At 39.5% G+C, this 21,844-nt stretch overlaps 1 protein-coding gene across 4 annotated transcripts in view; it reads right to left on the reverse strand.

Moving 5' to 3' along the window:
* ATP8A1 (ATPase phospholipid transporting 8A1) overlaps positions 1-21,844 on the reverse strand; it is a 218,494-nt gene that overhangs the window by 56,342 nt on the left and 140,308 nt on the right. For all 4 annotated transcript variants that reach the window (XM_032496806.1, XM_032496817.1, XM_032496809.1 and 1 more), the window contains one exon: positions 16,455-16,627. In XM_032496806.1, coding sequence (XP_032352697.1) covers positions 16,455-16,627 — 173 coding nt within the window. The remainder of the gene's footprint in view (positions 1-16,454; positions 16,628-21,844) is intronic.

The raw sequence follows: 21,844 nt of genomic DNA on the forward strand, positions 1-21,844 counted from the left end.
ACACTGGTATTGTTCTTTATTTTTTTTTCTCCCCATATGCTGAATGTGTAATAAAGAAGAAATCTCTGCACAGGGAGCTAATATTAGTAATTTAAAGGAGCATCAGAGAAGAGCTGGATTCAAAAATCTTATGGTAGCTCACAGAGAAAAAAAATGTGACAATGAGTGTGTATATGTCCATGTATGACTGAAAAATTGTGCTGAACACTGGAATTTGACACAACATTGTAAAATGATTATAAATCAATTAAAAAAAAAAAGAAAAGAGCTGGATTAAACTTCATTATCTTTTTTCATGGCTATTACAACCAACCAGTGCTTTCTCTGCTTGACACTGCAATTTTCAATACCCCCAAATTAAAATCAGCTGAAGATTTTATACCAACTCTGTGGGTGTGGCTAACTCAGGTATTAAAAACAGAGTATGAGCTCCCTTGGCAAGAACAATGCTTTTTTTTTTTTTTTAAATATGATGATGTAGTGAGAGACATCCCCCAAATTACACTGCAGCTGCTACGAGCAAGGGTATCTGCTTCCATTATCAAGATAAAAGTAGACAACTGGCTTGGAAGAAGACTCAAGAAACAGAGGAAGCCCTGGTATCTGACGGGTTTGAAATAGCGGTGGGTTGCTAAACAAAGATGTTAGATTTAAGTGGGGACTCATAAAATAAAATGTATCCACTTAAAACATTTAACTCAAGATATAAATGTACCAGCTTGTGATGTAGGGCAAAGAACCTTACTCTGCAAAGGAGTTTGTTTTTACAATTCTGCCTATTTTTCTTGCAGAAATCTCACTGATGAGGCACAATCCATGGTTTGTTTCATTAAGTGAGGACTAGAATGTAATGATGCCCCTCCCCCCAGTTTATTATGATCTTACCCCAAGTTCAACAGCATATTTTTTAAAGTTTTTCTAGAACATGATACTTGGTTTTCCTAGCAACAATTCTGACTAGATTACTTTTTGACGACTTGCATCTAATTAAATGATGATTACTTTAAGGAGTACAACAGGAATACACAGATTAAGGAACAAGCACCCACAGAGTCCCAGTAAGCATCAAGTGGACTCATGCAAGCAGAAGTGCAGGCAGGCACTAAAGACTGTCCTTCCAGGTCTGGGCATGATGGGCGGTGGGCAACCACCAGCATGTCTTAGGGAGGGAATGTGGTTTAATGGGACTCAGCTCAGTCAAGCTGAACTCAGTTCAACAGATCTTCTATTTCTTTTATAGCATCCATTTGAAAAAGCTGTTCCTTGCTACAAGGGGGCTCTACAAGATAGCAAAACCAAATTATAAGACATTAAAAATGAGTGCTGCATAAGGCTGTTTCATCTACTTGCCAGTTCTTAACAATTTCAGAGGATGTCGAAATTAGCATGGGCTGCAAAAGCCTTCTTTGATGAGTTAGAATTTGACGTGGCCTTGACCAGGAGAGGAGTGCTCACATCACAGAAATAGCACATATTAAATTTCTTTAACCTCATGTTAGAAATTCTCCAGAATATATTCCTTTCTACTGTTGTGTTTCCACCTTATAAAAGATCACCTCCTTCACTCATTAGAGTTTACTTTAACTTTTGTACACTTGCTTCTGTATTGGTACAATTTCCAGAATAGTCTAGGACAATCTTACCACACAAGTTAACTCTTCCAAATGTCTATCAAGAACCACAAATCCATGATTGAAATGATCTCAAACCTAAATTTTACAAATACCAATAGTGATCCAATGCACAGCTCAGAAATATCATAGAAGCACTCTGTTTTCTACTCTAGTTTTATAAAAAAATTTTTTATAATCACCAGTGGGTCTGCATCAGGACATAAATTATTCACGGTTCTCTTCTCTTCCACTGTCACTCTTTTTTCTTTGTAAGAAGGCAGAGACTCTGTGGAAAAGGACTACACATTCAGCATAGGCTGTCAAGTCCAGCTTTCTTCCTCGTGACTCCACAAACAGAGGGTGGTCCTTTGCGACACAACCTAGCAGTGCACTGAGTGCAACATGCTCTTCAGATATGATTTTGGCTGCAGTTTCCACACGTGTTATTCATTATTTTTCTTATTTGCTATGTAGTAACTCTCTGCCCTGTGAACATTAGGTCGGAGCACTGGAAATTTTTACCATTTAAGCTGGAAAGCATATGGGGAAGCCCATCTCATACGAGCTGCATTTGGCACCCTTTTAATGGGATTAGCTAAATGAATCACCTTTTTGAATGGAATAAGGATTATATGAGCATGTATATACACAGTCACATAATAAAGAATATCTGAAGGGAATTTTTATAGGTAGCTAACAGGAGTACAATAATTTATCTTACTGTGTTGTGTTTTTAGGTTAACAACCTAGAAAAATCTCACATGTACACTAGAAGTTATGCTGATAATACATTCACTTAAAAATTTATATTGTAAACTTACAAGTTACTATAAAGTTGCTTTTGGGAAGTAAATCTAGAAAAAATTAAGAACATGGAGTAACATCATCTTTCTTTATTATCCTGAAGTGCTTTGCATAATGACCCCATATGGATAGAGCCCCTGTATTTACTAAGCCTGAGGGCTTGCTCCTGATGGCTATCAAGAGGTCAGGGTCATTGGTGGGGGATCTGCTGTACTTTGCTTTGCAACAAACTTCCTAAGTTTTCTCTTTGTGAATATCAGTCTATTCCCCATTGAGTCATATTATGATGACTAATAAAGAAATTACACAAGGGGAGAAAAACCTAAGAGAAAAATTTATGAGATCTTACTTAACTCTTTGTTGAACTAAAATTTGCTAGGCTCATTTATAAAGTTTTGAACCGAGGAGGAGTTAAAATAGGGCAAAAAAAAAAAAAAAAATCTGTGTTACATGTACCCAAATTACATAAATATTATAAACACTTCTAGAAACTCACCATCAATTTATTACTGGAATGAAAACAGCTGCTTAAAAAGCAAATCCTAAAAATGATTCTTAGCACAGGGCACACAATGAAACATTCACCCACTTCTAGGTGAGAGACTTGTGATGTTCAAGTGACTGATGAGTGGGTGCTCCCCCAGCCTCCAAATGATGAGTGAGTGCTCGCTCCCCTAGCCTCCAAAAGCAACATCTGTGGATGCCCTGTGAAGGCAGAGGCATCAAGGGGAACTTACAACGTGGGGAATCTACAGAAATAAAATGCAGATAGCCTTGCCATAGGACAAAAAAGGAAAGTAACTTTAAAAAAGATTTCTTTTTGCAATGCATCTTAGATGCAAAACTTCTCTTTTGCGGAATTTATGTTGTTATAGGTAAACTTTGGTTTCAATGGTTCAGAAAATATTTTAAATAACGACTGACCATATGGATAGTGTATGTTTGAATATGCATGTATGTGTGTGTGTGTAGGCACCCCAAACTACTAACTGGCAAAGATACCTTATAAAAGGCACTAAAAACAAAGCTCCTTCTAGTAGAAATCTTTATCACTGTAGTCACACCACAGAAAAGTTTGTCCACAGTGGTACCATTCATTAAAAAAAAGGTTGGTCTGTCTGTCTGTCTGTCTGTCTGTCTGTCTATCTATCTATCTATCTATCTATCTATCTATCTATCTATCTATCTATCTAGGACCTAGTACTCTGCTTAGCACTCAGCGGATGTAAACATGGTAGTAGAACTGAATAAATGGAAATTTTGCAAGAAAGAAAAATTAACCTCACTATCCATGAAGCTAAGATCACAACTCTTGTTCATTTTAGATGGCTCACTGTTAGGAGGCAGTCTGTTTAACCCGCCACGTATCTGGAGTAGAGAGGAACTAAGTACAGGATACTGGATTCTTCAGGGTGGGAAAGACAGGTGAAAAACCATTAAGTGGAGAAGGAAACTTACTACTTCTTTAGTGGAAAGTGGGCATATTCAGAGTAGATTAGAACCAGATGACAGGGGCCTCTGCATGCACGGTAAGAAAGTCCGAATGTCACAGCTGGCTCTAAGCAGTAAGTTAAAAGTTTTTGAGCCAAAAGTGAATATAATAGAAGCAGTGACTTAAAAATATTAATTTGGGTTGCTCAGAACATATATACATACAGACAGACATACACATACCTTAATTAAAAATATTTCATTGCTAAAAAAATGCTATCATCTGACAACATCTGTGAAGTACAATACAATTAGGTATGTCTGTATATAAAATAGATGGAGATATCTGTGGATGTATCTGGACTTTACCTAGGATGAGGACAATGAAAATGAAAAGAAGGGACATTTAGTTGGTGGGGGTTTTCAAATCAAAGTGGAATCAGAGATGATCCCTAGGGTTTCAAAGTTGGGTTATTAGGAAAATGAGGGATTAAACATAAATAGAAAAGGCAGGAAGATATATAGAAGAAAAATATCAGGGATGTTCTAAATACTCAGAAGGTCAGATATCACTGAGATATTCTAGTGGAATCACTAAGCAAGCTGATGGAAAAGTCAGAACTGAGCTTGGAAAAGGATGCAGAGCCGGGGTTGTACATTCAGATGTCATCCACTCATCAAGTATTTAGTGACCTTTTACTATGTGACAGAATTTCTATGGAAGAATATAAGGAGAAGAAAGGAAATGAAATAGAAGACCTCAGAATCCTCCTTCTGCCCCTAGGAGTTACTAGCTTAAGGACTTTTATTGAGCCACTGTCTCAGGCGTCAGATGTTAAAAGCCTACATGACAATGGTTTCTCTATGGACTCTTGCTTTAAAGAGATAGAAGTAGTGGAGAGAGAGACAGTAATTTCTTCAACATGGGGCAAGGCCCAGCCACCACTTTCTGTCTAGGGAGCCTTGCCTGATAGGACTGGTGGGCTTCCAACCGTGAAGCACGTCTACTCGAGAAGGCGGACTGCTTTCCCCTTCTAGCTCTGCCTTATAGTGACCTTGCTCTCAGAGGGAAGACCTACGGCCTCCATCTCCCCCCATACACCATGTCTGCTCGTAGCCCATGGGGCACTGATTCTCTTCCCTTTTCCCGTGACTCTGGTTAGGTAAGGAAAGGCTGGAGCTTCTCTAGGCTTAAAGAAAATCAGTCTGCCCTTCTTTCCTTCCTTCCTCTGCCCTCCACTCCTTTTGAATTCTCTTCTGTGTGGATGGTTTCTCCAAGGAGTCTTCTCTCAGAAATACCTAGTGGTGGATGGAAGAAGTGGGAGCACAGGCTATCGACAGAAATTGGAATAAAACCCAGAGGATGCCATGAATTAGAAAAGGAGTTCACTAGACTTCGGGGTCACCATTATCAGTTAACACAAAATCTGTGAGAAACCTTTGGGTAAACAGGAAATGGGTAAGAGTGGTGTACCAGAGGCTATAGGGGAACAGCCAGGTGGGGAAAGCTTTCCCACTTCTCCGTGGTGCCCTGTGCAAGCCCAGGCTGACCAGTGTGGGGGGCTGAGGCTGGGCTGGATTGAGCTAAGGGGCTCCTCTCCCAACAAAACTGTGAACTTTGGTTTAGGCTTGGAGTCTGTGGAAACTCGAAGTCTACAAAGTAATATGTTTGAAAAACAAAACATTCCAAATCCAGGAGTATCCCCAGTGTTCTAAAGGTAAAACCTCAGGAAATTTCTCCCCTCATGCCTCAGAGAGGAAAGTCAAGCTTTCTGGTCAACCTCAGGGCATGAAGCCAGGAAGAGACAGGTGCCAATGGTATGGGTGTGCTGAGAACCCTTGAACGTTACCTCGCTCAGGCAATTTCATCAGAATGTGGCTGCCTTTAACAAGAGTGGTGTTTGGATAAAGGAACTAGGGGAAAACAGGGATTCACTGAGCCCTGTCTCCAAATTTGCCTCATGTTAGGACCTAGCTTTCACTTTTGCCTCAGAGGGAACATTACTGCTCACTAGGGAAAATGGGGAAAAATGGTTTCAAAGGGAATACTTATAAGATAGGAGAAGATTATAAGCACAAAAGAAATATAATAACTTATAAAAAAGTAGAACTTGTAAAAGCAGAGATAACAAGAATTTTTAAAAAGTTTAATGAAAAATAAACCTTGGAAAAATAAGGTGAGATCCTGGAAACATCTAACGGGAACAAGGAGTTACAGTGAAGAATCAATTGAGAATAAGTTATATAAAACTATAACTGCTAAAATAAAGAAGCCAATAGTAAACTGAGTAGTCAATATGATAGAACCTGAAAGTGAAAACAAAAAATTTTCCCAAAAGATAAGAGGAAATTAAAGATTGTGAAAAAAATGAAAAGAATGGAGGAAAAGAGGTGACTACATATATGTAATGGGAGTCCAAGAAGAGAATAAAAAAGGATAAAATTAAAAAGAATGATTAATAATTTTCCAGAATTAAAGAAAGATATCTATCCTTAGATTGAAAGGGCTTATATAGCACCAAAAAGAAATGCAAGAAAAACGTACCTACTGCAGACACATTATGGTTAAACTACGATTAAGAAAACATTCTAGGGGGTAGGGGGTGGGAAGGGACAGACTGGGATTTCAAAATGTAGAATAGATAAATAAGATTATACTGTATAGCACAGGGAAATATACACAAGATCTTATGGTAGCTCACAGTGGAAAAAAATGTGACGATGAATGTATGTATGTTCACGTATAATTGAAAAATTGTGCTCTACACTGGAATTTGACACAATATTGTAAAATGACTATAACGCAATAAAAAAAGTTAAAAAAAGAAAAAATTCTAAAGATTCTAAAGCTTCTAAAAGCTTCTAATATAAAAGTAGATTAATTACAAAGAAAGCAATCTGACCTGCTCCTGGATGCATGCACAAAATTACTTTAATATCTTCAGTTCTTGTCTCTTTATGGGGGGGGGGAGGGAAGGAAAGACATACTAATACATACAGACAATAAGTACAAATATGGTCATCAAAACATTAGAAATAATCAGACATAGCATAAATATAGATTGTAAAAGTCTCAAACCAGCTGAAGAAAATCTGATTTAGAGAGTGAGGCCTAATATGGCAATAATTATAATAAATATAAATGGGTTAAATTCATCAATTAGAAGGTGAATTCTCACATTAGATTAAAACAAAAATATCTAGCAATATGGCATCTAAGAGACACACTTCACAATAACAGCTAATATAACACTTACTTGTTCTATGTTCTGAGCTCTTATTTTAATTCATTCAATTCTCTGAATCCTGTATGAGACAGGTTACTATTATTTCCATTTTACAAATGAGGACCCTGAGGCACAAAAGGATTACATAACTTAAGGCAAAATAGTAAGAAAGACAGAGGTGAAGCCAGAATTCAACACTAAGCAGTGTGGATTTAGAGAGAGGACAGCATTTTTAGCTACTATATTATACAGAAGGATCGAACACAAAGGTTTAGAGGTTGGAAAAAAAAAAGGATAAGGCCCATATGAAACAAAAGAAAGCCACGTTAGCAATTTTAATGCCAGATAAACAGAATTTAGGACACAGAAAAGGCCATAATGGTCAGAGAGAAATATTAATAATGTATGATAGCATTCTTCTCATGAGAAATGTTCGATTAGGCTACACAAAATAAAATTTGATAGCATTTCAAAGAGGAATATAATTTTTAATAATAGCTACCAATGCATTGAGTACATATCTTAGGCCATTTATTCCTCACAACTCTATGAACAATTATTTTTATCTGTATTTCAAAGATGAAGAAAACTGAAGCTGGAGAAGTTAACGTATTATTTAGCTACTCAGAGGTGGAGTCTGGACTTAGATTCTGGAAAGTCTGGCCTCAGAGCTTAAGTTCTGGATCATATAGCATTATAAACAGAAGGAAAAGGGTGGATTGTTTAATAAGTGGTATTGGGAGAATTTGCTTACTGTGTAGAAATGAATAATGCTGGACCCCTTCTCCTTCATATCCATACAAAAAACATAAAGCTATAAAGTTAACAGAAAAAAACGTAGGAGAATATCTTCGTGTGTGGGAAGTTTTTACTATCCCAAAAGCACAAACCTTAAAGGGAAAAATTAATGGAATTTGACTGTCTCAAGGTCAATGATTTTTGTTCCAGGAAGAATACCACAGGCAGAACTGAGAAGGGAGCTGGATTAGAAGATATTCAGCCATGTCTATACCCAGCAAAGAATCAATATGCAGAACATACAAAGAATTCTTGTACATATGCAGGAAAAATATACAGGAAACCCAATGGAAAGCTCTGTATCCGGAGCCTTCTTCAGTGTGCTACTTTTTCTCATAACAAGTGTTACCATTGACTTTATGTCTATCTGATATGTAATAAATCAATTATAATCACTCATACACACAGCATTTACTGCCTTTTGTATGCATCTGTGTATTTATTTTACTGAATAACAGCTACAATGTGAAGGCATGGATTATTTTTTCTTGTTGTTCATTGTTCTATTTATGGCACATAATAGGTGCTTGAAAAACACTTTGAATGAATGAATGAAAGAAAAAAAAGAAAGAATGAGTGAATGTACTTCAAAAGCAGAAATCCAGAGGGTTAAACATTTAAATAAAGAGCTATTCAATCTCCCTAGTATTCACAGAAACGAAAATCAAAACAAGGTGCCACTTGTTAAACATCAAATTGGCAAAGTTGTAAAAGGAAGAATGTTAAGTGTCGATATGAAGGTAGGGAGACAGCAACCTTCCTACATGGATCTGGGAGTACATACTAGCGCAGCTGTTTTAGAGCAATGAGATAGTTCTGATAATTCGGATTGAACTGAAATATATATCCCACAGCCAGGCATTCCCATTCCTAAGTATATATCCTAGAAAAACACTTGCATGGGTACACAGGATATTCATTTCGGCACTTTCCATGGTAGCAAAGATTGAGGGGCAATTTATGTGTCTATCACTACAAGAACAGATGAATAAAGTGGTGTATATGTGAAGACGTAAACTTGTTCTATACATGGTAACATGGAGAGATCTCAAAAACATGTAGAAAGATTAAAAAAAGGCAAAAAATTATGCTGATATATTATTATAAATAGGCATCTATCCCCCAATTCAAATCACATTTAACAATATTATGCATTTTTCATAGCTACACAGCTATACACATAAAGTATGGCAGATGGACGGGAACCTATTAAATACCTAAGAATGTCTGCCTAAAGAGGAGTGAAAAGAAAGTGACTGGGGATAAAGGGCAAACACTAAAACAATGCCTAAAAATCCAAGAACTTCATTTAGTTCGAGATTCTGTGGTGCTTCCAGCTTAGGGAGAAGGCTAGCTTGCACATCTTCCAGCCTGATTCCTTTGCCTCCCTGGTCCTCTAGCACCTTGGAGGTACTTCCCCCTAGAACAGAGGGAAGGCACAGGGGTGACAGAGCAGGATGCATGTATATGGTCCTGGGTTTATAATATATCTGTTGCTATTTTTTTAATTCTTTTTTAAAAAATTGAAGTGTAATTGATTTACACTGTTGTGTTAGTTTCTGGTGTACAGCACAGTGATTCAGTTTATATATATATATATATATATATATATATATATATATATATATATATATATATATATAATAGGTTATTACAGTATACTGAATATAATTCCCTGTGCTATACAGTAGGACCTTGGTGTTTATCTATTTAATATATCTTAGTGTGTATCTGCTAAATTCAAACTCCTAATTTATCCTTCCCCCCAACCCTTTCCCCTTTGGTAACCATAAGTTTGTTTTCTATGTCTGTGAGTCTTCTTCATATTTTGCAAATAAGTTCCTTTGTGTCATCTTTTTAGATTCCACATATAAGTGATATCATATGACATTTGTCTTTCTCTGATGGACTTCACTTCCGATGGTAACTTTCAGGTCCACCCATGTTGCTGCAAGTGGTATTATTTCATTCTTTTTTTATGGTTGTATCCCTTGCTATTGACACCTCAGTTTAAACCAACTGATTTCAGGAAACAGACACATTTATGGATTTGTTTTGAATCCAAGGGCACAGAAAAATTTAACGGGGATGCCAGACTGTGCAGCTGTCCCAACAGAAAGAATGTCAGTCATTTCTGAGGAATCATGAAGGAAGGGAAACATGCCAGGTGAGGAGAGATGGTCACGTGTCTCAGTTCTCAAGAAAAAAGAATGCGTCTGTAAGTAACAGACTAGAAGTCCGGGGTGAACTCCATCAATATTCTGGGAAAAGTTTTGTCAGAACTGACTCCCTCTACTGTTCGTTCATGAGCCACAGAGTCCATTACAGGGGATGGCTGACTACGGCCTCCGGGGCAAATCTGGGCAGCATCCTACTTTTACATAAAGACTTACAGGGTCACAGCCACACCCATTCATCTGTGTAGTGCCTGTTGCTGCTTCCAAGCTGCAACATCAGAGTTAAGTAGCTGTGACAGAGACTGGCCCATAAGCCTAAAATATTTACTCTCTGATTTCTTTGCAGAAAAAGTTTGCCACTTGCTCTATAAAATACTCCCTCTTGGAAATGCCATCTGGCACCATCGCTTCTTTCATGTCTCAATATAAAGCCTGTCGTTTTATGGCTGTTTCTGTTTTCTTTATACTGCCCTCTTGGCAATATACCTTTTGTTTTCCAAGACCATCTTCCCCTAGGATGCTGTCTCTCCTTTCTCTTCGCTCTGTGCCCTGCAGCGTCCAGGCAGCCATGACCTGCTGTTCTGCCTGATCTCGACTCCTGGAACTCTAGCCTGGCTCAAGATGCCAAACCTTTAATTTGCCCTAAGCAGCGATGGCTCAGATAGGCTTATTAACAAGTGGGTCATCACTAGAAACCATCCAGGGTTCAAGGGAACCAGTTATACCAAACTAACTCTGCTTCCGTTTCCCGGACAAGCTGATCCCCAGTCTGGCAGATCAGAGAACTACTGTAGGTTCCACATCCCATGTCCTTCGCAAACCAGAAAATGAAGTCCTCTCACTCCATCACTGGAGAAATGAAGGAGAATGGGAAGCCTCAGGTGGCTGTGCACGTGACCGAGGAACATATTAGAGTGATTTACTGATTTATGTAAAGTTTTAGGGAGGCCTTTAGAGGAAGGCTGCAGAGCTCTGTACTTCTGACTGCTGAACAGAAAAGAATCCTAAAGAATTTGAATGTAGTTATGGAAGAGGTATTTACTTATTCCAAGTGAGCAAGATACAAAACAGAAAGAAACTTTAATAACTAAGACAGAACTTAAGAGGGATGGTGATGGAAATCAAGACAGCAGTTATCCTTGTGGGGATAATAAAATAAAGGGGGCATGAGGGGGCTTCTGGGGTGCTGGTCATGTTTGTGTGTTTGATAAGGCAGTATGCTCACTTTGTGAAAATTCACTGAGATTTACACTCATGTTTGATCAGAATTATATAACCTGAAGTTCTAATTCGTGTATGTGTGTGTGTGTGTGTGTGTGTGTAGGTGATGGAGGTTTATGTAAACTGAGTCACCTGTGAAACTGTATAATGTTGAATTAAAGTGAGACTCTATAGCATTTAGATTCCTCATAAATTTTTAGATACTTTACTGCCCAATAAGGACTTCCCTGATCGTGTACATCATAACTGGCTACCAGGCTGTCATGTGGCCATGCGGCTCCTTTAACATTACTCAGTACAGGCAGAACCACAAATGAGATGGACAGGGCTGAGCAACTTATTATTATATTAAAGCAAAAATGGGTATTTTATGAAGTTATAAAATTTCTTCAGTGTGTCCTCTTTTAGCCATATATTTATGAAATAAATCTTCTCTCAACATTTCCAACATTTATTCATATTTTCTTGGAAGCAAATATAAGGTTGACATTCATTAAGAGTTTGTAAGTCTTCTCAAAGCCAAACATCTGCTTGGCATCCAGTGGTGTTCATAAACTTTCTTCTTTAAAGGAATGTCTGTTGAGCATTTATTAGCTTCATTTGTGCTTTATGACTACCCTTTAAGTAGAACATTTATTTAGAGAAATCCCTTATTTAAGACAGTCCCAAAAGATTCAAGAAGTAGACCTGACTTGACCCTTTACTTAACATACTCACGCTATGACAAAAAGTATTCAAGGTGTCCCCTTAGACCTCTTCTTGGAGGGCCCCTCGATTGAACTAAGGTGAAAGGTTTTGCCTGGAATGTCACTCCCGAGTGACGACACTCATCGGAGTCAAGTGTTTTTTTACGCACGATGGGGAAAATGGCCCAGAAGGGGCTTACACTTTGATTAGAGATGTTGCAAGTAGGGAAAAATGCTGACTTCAATTTAACTTCTGCTTTTCAGAAGACATGAGTACATAAATTATGTAGAAGAACAGGTGATTACCAGACAGTCTAAAAGCTTGGAGGCTCTAGGCCAATTTTCAACCAACTGTCACAGAATGTAAGTTTCAAAATATGTTTAAACTACACTGACAACTACAGAAAAAAATGTAAAATTCTTTGAAAGGCTGGAGTATGTGAACTGACGAGGATCTCAGAAACCACATGCTACTTAACACGCAGCTAGTCCACTGCAGTGTCCCCACTCTCTTCTGGAGGGAATATTAAAAGAGGCAGGACAGATGCTTCCCTGAATTAAGCTGATCCAAGCAGTAGATGACTCCTCCCAGCACAGAGCAGCCAACAGAAGTAGGGTTCACCTCAAAACTGAAAGGGCTGGGAGAGGGCCCCTGGCCCAGTGGCTTTCAAGCTGGAAGGAGCTAACCCAGGAAGGGTGAGTGCATGGGTTTCCCACCTCTCTATGCCAGAGAAGCTCCAGTCTTAACTGCTGAGGACATCCAGCCTTCCTGGAGGATTTGAATCACTGCTATATGCCAAGCTCTTCATCGTATAGGTCACAAAACCAAGGCCAGAGAGATTCCATTCGTTATCCAAAGTGCAAGAGAGGTAAAGTGAGAAGAGGAATTCCATGAATCCCCAGCTAAAGCACCACTGTACCAATCACACAAGCTGTAAGACCTTAGGGCATAAATACGGGCAGCTGAGACGAGAAATTATTTCTCTGGTCCAGTTAATTTGCAGAATAGCTCTTGTTTTAGCCGTGTACACAAATCATCAGTCTTGCGAGGTTCCCCCACCTCTATCTGTCCAAGGAGTTTCAGGGAGTCTGTGAGGTCCTTAAAGGGGTGCATTCAATTTTCCATGTTTGTGTAAAATTGGTCCATAGCTTTCATTTGTTCATCAAAAGTATCTGTGATCACACCAAACGGTAAGAATCAGTGTACTTGAAGAAGGGAACAAAAGAGAAGGACCACAAAAGGAGTGGTTCAATGTTTATAACTTGAACTTACCCAAAACTCCCTTAACAAAAGATGCACGCTTCCTATTAAACCACTCAGGTTACATAGGTAATATTCGCACAGAGGTAAAAACAAAACCTGTGTGGTATATATGAAAATATGGTGCTTGGTAGACTGATAAAAACAGATTTTATTTTACTTCCTGGGTTTTACATACTTGGAAGAATTATTTGAGGTATAACACGCAAACTTCACTTTGTAAACCAAAACCAGGACTCCAAAGCCCTGAATAATTTTGGGGTGAGGGGATTATTCCTGTCTCTGAGTATTCCCTTTGGAAAATGAGGGTGAGTAAGAGATGTAATGACAACTGATGGAGAACAACTGTGTCTTTCAATTCAACTGCAGACTCTTCAGGGAAAACGCTCATCTTTATAACTGTGTCAATTAGGCAAACACTGAAAACCGCCTCCTGCCCTCCACGCTGATAATGTCAGGGAAGAAAGTGGCTGATGTAATCCTGAGGATGGAACTAATATCCAGAGCCCCATTACCCATTAAGGGGAGGCTTTCCCCGACTTCCACTCTGGCTACAGCAGAGAAGATGGCACAGAAGAACAGATTCTGAATTATCTTCATGGGGGGACTGATGAGAAATAAATTGTAAAGTGGTTTGTGGGGAAAACCCATAAAGGCCAGAATGAACAGAAACGAATTGGGAAAACAGTGCCGTACTGTATTTTGAGATAATATTCAATGTTTATCTGGAGCACTTATTATAATGGAGTAAAATAGAGAATTTCCTGAGACTGGGAGATTGCAATCATCTGAGACACCAGGAGTGATGCCTGAATTTAACTGTAAGGAATGATATGCAGAATTGCCCACCTATTCCTCACTAGTGACAGAAGCGTTATTGTGGAAATGATGCTTCGAGGTCAGGAAAGGAGATGACAAGAAGACGGTCTGTGCCAATAGTTTAAATGCCAAGAGGCACCAGGCCAAGAAGGTGCACAGGCATAAACTGGGCAGTGGCACTGATATAATTATGGGATTAGACGAATTCTCAAAGCCAGACCGGAAGTTGAACCACAGTCCTTATGGGAAAAGACAGAATATGAAGGTAATTAGAAGAAAAGAGTAGAGGAAAGCTATTTTACTTTAAAAAAAAAAAAAAACCCTTAAAACTCTAAATAAAACTCAGTGTCTGCATAGGGACCTTCACGGTCCTCAAACATGCATAAAACAGGACGGAGGGAGGAAGGGGCCACACACATCTTTCTAAGCTCAGTGTCAGAGCTGGGCCGCACGTGCAGCACGTGATTCCCGCCCAGGGGCCTGGGACCTGGAGGAGCCCCGAGGTCCTGGGACTTGTGAGCATCCAGAACAAGGATCTCACGAGGGAATTTCACAAGCGCAGAACACATTTTTTCTCCCTTGACTCTGCTTTCTAGTTTCTCTCTCCCTCTGCTATTGTTTAATTTTGTGGTTCAACTTTTTGAAGAATGGTGGGAGGGACTGTGTTAAGCAATGCTCTAAGAATGAGGCTCGGCTGCGGTGACAATCGGCCTCCCACATCTTTCAAACCAATTGTGATTCTGCTTAAAACAAAAGGCAGACAGAAACATGAAGCGGCGCAGGCAGACAGTCTTATTCACCCTCGTCTGTGCAGCATTTACACTCAGCACACAGTAGGCACAGAGCAGACGCTGGCTCCACGGAGCTGGTCATTTTATCTAAACAGCTCTGTGTTCTGTTCTGTTTCCAAATCAGAGCCAACAGTCATATCACCTAATGTGCTTTCGGGCAATCTTTCGTTGATCCTTGTGATCCCATTAACGAAAGTGATTAAACAACTAAGTCCTGGCACAAAATTGTCCTGATGGAGGAGTATCAGAGCTGAACAAGACTAAGACTTGGTTGAGAGATTAGCAAGGAACCAAGAAAAGCCACTGGGAAAGTAGATTTTAAAAATCATCAGTATCCTCTTTTTAAACGAGACAGTTAAGATACATAATTTCCCATTTTTTCCTCACGGTTAAGCAGAGTCTGATTCTTACTAATATTAAGTATCCATATGACATATTGCCTAAAAGCTTTATAGTAACAGTATTTATCAATACATGTCACAGAGAAGAAAAATTAAATGACTGACTGAAATAATTAGATTACTAGGAGTAATAAGCAACTCTTACTGCTCTGAATATAATACAAGTTTATAGGCTGAAATGATACTTACCAAGGATACTTCTTAAGTATGGTTTAAACAATATTTCACAAAGTATTATTTCAACTAAAATTCAGGAAATAGCTATAAGGCATGACTTATAAATTTGGAGACAACGTCATATACAGGATATTTAAGTAAATCAAGCCCAGACCCAAAAAAGGTTTTAAAAAGTGTAAGACTCTTTTATTAATAAATATTTTAAAAGAAAAAAAAATAAAAGCAACAGTACAGTTTTAAGGATAATGTTAAAAGCACAGATTCTGAGAAAGTCTTCAGAAGCCCTGCTAACACGTCATCTCCCATGCAGAGAATGCGATTTGAGAAACTGCTTACACCTTACACCTGGTCTGGCCAGCTGGTAAGGTTCAGTAAGTGGGTGGCAAAGAGGAAGAGCCTTGCGTTTCATGGTGAGCAGAAGGGAAGAGACTGGGCGTAGTCATGAATATACTTTAAATTTTAGGAAGACATAGGGAAGATTCTTTGGCGAGAAATTCAGGAAGGACTGGAGGTAAATGATTCACAAAAATATAATTCAGTGGAGTAGGCCTTGATAACTCAATTTAGGATACAGGCACTATTACAGATTAGAGGGCAGAAAACTGTAAGGTCAATAAACAGCCTTCAGAAAAATGCTCAGCTACTTGGAAGATGACTTAGTTGGTGCCTCCCATCACACATTCTCCTAAAATAAGACTAAGTAACAGAATCAAAGATTTAAGTGTAGAAGACAGAACCTTTACAGAAGTAACCCTGGATTTGCAGATACAGAAATGCAGGTAAATGATCAATCTGAGACACAGAAAATGGCGAGCCATCTGCCTACTCAAATTATGAACAATAACTATTAATGATTGCTAGGGCTCACCTTCAAAATGCGGCTAATAAATTCTAACCCAGTTTGTCAGCCCTGAGTATTGAGTGAATGAATTCATAAACAGCTGACATTTACAAGTTCTGGGGAGAACAACCTCCAGGAACTTTAGACACCAAGAACTTAGGATCAAGTTGCTCTTACTGAAATCTGACGACATGACTGGGAACCTACCTGCAGCAAATCACAGCTTTGCACGACAAAGCCAAATCCAGGAAATACTGGCGCACTCCAAAGGTTAAGGCGTACTTGAGGGTCTTCCCATCGATGATGAGAGCAAAGTCATTCTCCTTCAGAAGGGCGTCACCTAGTGTAGTGCAGTGACGGCTGAGAGTTTCCCTCGTTGCCTGTAAAATTAAACAAAAAACACCCTCAACATCTACTCCCATTTGTTCTGCAAAGATGCCTTCAGGATGTTCGGCAACTATGTTGAGTTATTTTTAGTGCCTTTTATGTTTCAAACTGCTTTCACAAACCTCCACTTATTTGATTCTCACAAAAGCCCCTCAAAGGAGATTGGACAAACATTATCAGAAAAAAAAAAAAAAGTAAATTACTCCCTTTAAAGTCACACCTCTGTTCTGAGCAGGGTAGGGACTAGATTATACGTCACCCGTGGCCCTGCCATCTTTGCTCACTATTTCAACCGCACAATCACAATCTTGCAAAAACATATTCAGTAAATTATCTTGTTAATGCACCACAACACTGAACTAGTCAAAACTGCTTAGCTATGAACCAAGGGGAAACGTCAGGGAATATAATTTAAATAATTTATGGGTATTCTTTCAGAAATACTCAATGCGATGGAAACTTTAATTCCTAGTAACCGAGAGGAGGAAATGCAGTATCTGTAATCTCTTGCCACTTCATGGATTGGCATCTATAACTTTAATCATGATTTCACGAGGTGCTGTGTTTCAGCTGGGGCTGGTGACATGTGGCCTAGTAATCTCGATGGATTGGATAAAAGAACCTCCTCCATCAATGAAGAGTTCACCTTCAGGCACAATAAAAACCTTCAACGTCAAGGAACGCTTTGTTCACCTCCAGGCTGCAGAAGGGCTGTATCTGTCTCCCTCTGTGAAGAACCACTGCTTTCCCAGCTCTTCAAAGGCAAAAAGTTTCAGGATACTTAGTTTTCTCCCCAAATCCTGTAGACTTTTCCTATAACCTAATACAGTCAGCTTCTTATTTCAACAGAGCCCCAACATTGCCAAGAAACACAACATGAGCTTTGCACAAGGAAATATAAGAAACAACTATTGGAAGCTTTGTTCTGAATGCTAGAATCTGAGCTGGTAGCTATTTATATAATAAACACAAATCTATATTTATATAATAAAAGATACCTATAATAAAATAATACTTACATACTAATTATTGTTATAGTCAAGGGAGATACAATTATTGTTCCAATTTAAGACTGTGGTACACTTTATATGAGTTATCCTCACAAACAGGGATGCAAAGGCAGAGGTGATTAAAATTTTATATTGGGGATTTTTGAAGGTGTTTCTGCATTTGTATTTCAAATGTGGTTCACACTATGGTCTGGAATTTCAGAACCTGTTTATCAGAATAATAGAACCGTGTTGTACTGTAAAGTAAGACTGCCCAAACTTCCCAACACTGGAAATTCATTTAACACTTCCCCTGTTCCTCGTTACAGTGACACGGAGGACCACCACATAGCAGCATTCTTTGCAAAATTTTCTGTTCACACTTTACATCAGTGGGGAAAAAAGCTGTTTTAATTTACAGGCCTCCCCCTCCCATTTCTGGTTGGAAATTTTTGGTCCAAGAGGACTTTAAGAAAAAGAGGTGAAAAATGTCAGTAAAATTCTGTAAGCAAAACTGATCAATAACTACCCATCGTAGATTACCCTGGATTGTCTTAAAAGCAAATTCCCATGGGTGAAATGAATGAACAAGCAAATTAATGAACTGATGAAAAATAAAAATAAAACAATATTTAGCACATACCACGCACCAGTCATGGTTCTGAGGGCTGCACACACAGATACAACACTTGTGACAACCCTGTGCAGGAGGCATGACCCTTGTCCCCCTTCTGCAGATGACAAGAGTGAGACTTAGAGTGGAACTTCCTGGGCCACAAATACATGGTTTCTAATTCCAAACTCAGAATTAAATTTCTGTGCTAGCTTGTCTTTCTCTACATAATCCAGCAAAAACAAACCAACAGTACCAGGCACAGCAAATTATAAGATGGAATCCCCACACCCACTCCCTCCGTAGTCTCCCCAGAGCCCTCATCATCTGTCTCTCATCTCGTCTTGACCGCCAACGGAGACTTCTCTCTACAAAACAAATTTGAAACACAAATCATGTCTCCTCTTGCTCCAAATTTTTTCAATGGCTTCCTACTGCTTACCTGATAAAGCCCAAAATTTAAGCCTTACTAACTTTTGTTCACATTTCCCTTCGAAATCTTGACTCCTTCAATTCCCCCTCTCTGGACCCCCCTTTCCTCCTGAAGAGATTCCACTCTCTTTTAAATCAAGTTCATCCTCCCAAGCCCTCCCAGACTCACTCCACGCTACCAAGTCTAATTCACTCTATGCGAGCAAGGCCCTCAGTTCCTTGAGGGGAGGGACAATGTTTAATCTGGTTCCCAGCCACAAGCACAGAGCCTGCAATTACAGATGCTCGGGAAATACATATTTATGGAATGAGAGCACTGATACACTCGGATTTCACCCCACTGGAAGCACTCCATTTCCCCTCTATTATCACTTCTGATTCCAGAGAGACAGAGAGAGGGTTTGGTCTTCTGTTTTATGCTCTTTAATTTTCCAGAGAACAAATAATTCCTATTACTTCAAGTCTTTCAGACCAAGGCCCTGCCCCCTAAAATGCATGCGTGTGGACCTGCGTATCTATTTCCTGCCTGCCTGCCTATCTCCCTATCTAACATTCTACCTATGCACCTATCTTCCTATTCATCCATCCATCCAACCATCCGCCACTCTGTTTTTTAAGCTTTTGCCCAAGTCACTTCTGATCTGAAAACCCAAATGAAACCTGAGATGCACTGCAGGAGGACTTCAAACTTCTTTGCTGCAAAGCAAGACTGAAAGTCAAGTAAAGCCCTGAGTTGTGCAAGCTCCCTCATTAACCAGCCTGTGGGACCCACTCTAACTCCTTCCACTGGTGCCCTCTAACACCTCAAAATGTGCCGAGAACTTATTCGCGGTGTCAGTACCCCTGGGTTCCCTGGGTGATTATCACAGATCCTCAGCAAATCAAAAGGTGCCAGGAGATGTCACAGAGATAACATTTCAGATGGTGAGTCAAGCTCTTCGCACAGTGAATTCTCCCATCAGCCCACCTGGGGTGCAAGGTAATAACAACAGAAAAGTTTCAAACATTTTCTTATTTTAGTTTATAGTTTTCTTTTGTAAGCAGCTCTGTTGTTGGTGTGCGCTGCCAGTTACATGTTATATTTTACCCTTATTTATACTGCCAGGAGTATTAAAAAAATTTTTTTCCTTATGGAAGCTTATTGCTTCTCCCCTAAGCCTGGGAGCCATACTTTATGGCCATATTGCATTGAAGCTTATCTCCTGTAGCTAGAAATAAATTTATTACTACATTAGCTGTTGCTTTGTTTTCTTTTTGGCTACTGAATGGGGAAATGTTTCAACATTGAAACTTAGTGACATGTGAAAGTGAAAATACATAAATAAGAAGCTAATTCTGAAAAAGGATACAAGACCACATAGTACAACAAAATAAAGCTCTGTATCTCCTTGTGCTACAAAGTCCGATTTGTGGGCTAAGAGAAAAGGAGTATCTGTTGCCATCATCAGGGACAGTCAGAAGTAAAGGCAGTTTGGGGAGACAGAGGCATGGGGAAAGGCAGGGGCTCAGGCACCTGGCCAGGCGGGGATCCAGGGAAGGGACGGAGCTGCAGGGAAAGTGGGATTTGCTGGCACCTCCAGCAGCCTGCATCCCACATGGGCGCTGGAGTCCAGCTCTCCTCTCCCTCCCCACCACCCGCACGTGCTCATCAGGAGCCCCTCTGCTCTCCCACCACGCTTGCCTGCTGTGCCAGGTCACAGTTCAGTCCACAACCAGCAGTCCTCCTGCGCTCTTAGTCCTGACACTACATGAGGGAATAAAATCATCTCCCCCTGGGGACAGGCTCTACTCCAGCTCTTCTCTTATCCACAGGTGCCCAGTATGCTGATCTAGGCTTGTACCCACGCTGAGCCGATTCCACTGCTCTCGGAGGCTACTCAGACCCTCTCTTTTCTGCTCGAGACTCCAGCTTTGGCCCCTGTCACTGCAACAAACATCTACCTATTTACTGAGAACATTCATACCGACTTTCCTCTCTCAAAACTTCCCTTTACCTAATCCTCCCTAATCTTAAACCAGAAGGAAGACCTAGCTTCTTTTCTCACTTCTGTCCCTCCCACTTCTCCCTGGCATCTTTAGTATCCCCCATTATCACTATTTTTTCCTTTAAGACTACATACTAAAAGCAATGAACAAATAAACTGAGAAATGTCCCCTTGACTCTACTGTTCCCCAGTCCTCCAGATGACGCAAATACCCCCATCTTATAGATTCTCCAAATACTTGTTTATACTCACACAGTGTACCATGATGAATAATTGCTTATCTGTTTATATCTCTACTTCCCTTCGGGACTGAGGCCCTTGATAAAGAGATGAAAATCAAATCAGCACAAGCTTAGTAATGAAAGAATAACCAAATCATTAGTGATCGGAGAATACCTTGTGAGAAGTTACAGTGGTTTTCTTGTGGGACCATTTTGAGGATTGTTTTTTGCTGCCTGTAAAACTTCTGTGTCATCTTGGATACTCTTAATTAGAGCAATAAATACAATGTTATTTATTGGGCTTATTTATTATAGAGGAAATGGAGAACAAAGTAGGTGGTTATGATCTAACACTTCCTTCTATCTCGTAGAACATAAATTGCCTGATGAATATAACATAATCAATGCCTAGACAAGCTACTTACTGCTCAAGCCAGGTTATGTAACTGTGGACCGAGGAGAAGAAACAATAGGTATTTGGTTTATAAGAAACACGCTTGGAAAAGAAAAATAAAAGGAAAGAACGATGCTTGGCAGATAATTAGGTCAAGTAGAATTCCTCACAAAGATGACTCTGACTGGAAGGTCTTAATAAAGTTCTAGTTGAACCTTTGGGGTTCTGCCTGGCAAAACAGATAACATGTCCATAGAATACCTGTTGGGGAGGGGGAAACGTCCCACCCTTCCCTTCCGGAATTCTTTTGACTGGTCTAATAATTAAATTGGCACAAGACAGTTTAACAGGAGGAAGAAAACAAACCAACATACTTACTTCCTGTGTATGGAGGTCTCATAGAAATGGGACCTAAGAAGTGGCCAACGCAGGCAGCTCTTATACTTTTTAGATAAAGAAACAATCAATTTGTGACGAATTGACAAGACAAAGAAGTTTAAGCTTGGAGTAGTAAATTAGTGAGGAAGTAACAAGGTTTGTTTAAACAGCCCTTGTGGCCCTGAATTCCCTATCTCT

This window comes from Camelus ferus, chromosome 2 (genome assembly GCF_009834535.1).
Source record: "Camelus ferus isolate YT-003-E chromosome 2, BCGSAC_Cfer_1.0, whole genome shotgun sequence".
NCBI lineage: Eukaryota > Metazoa > Chordata > Mammalia > Artiodactyla > Camelidae > Camelus > Camelus ferus.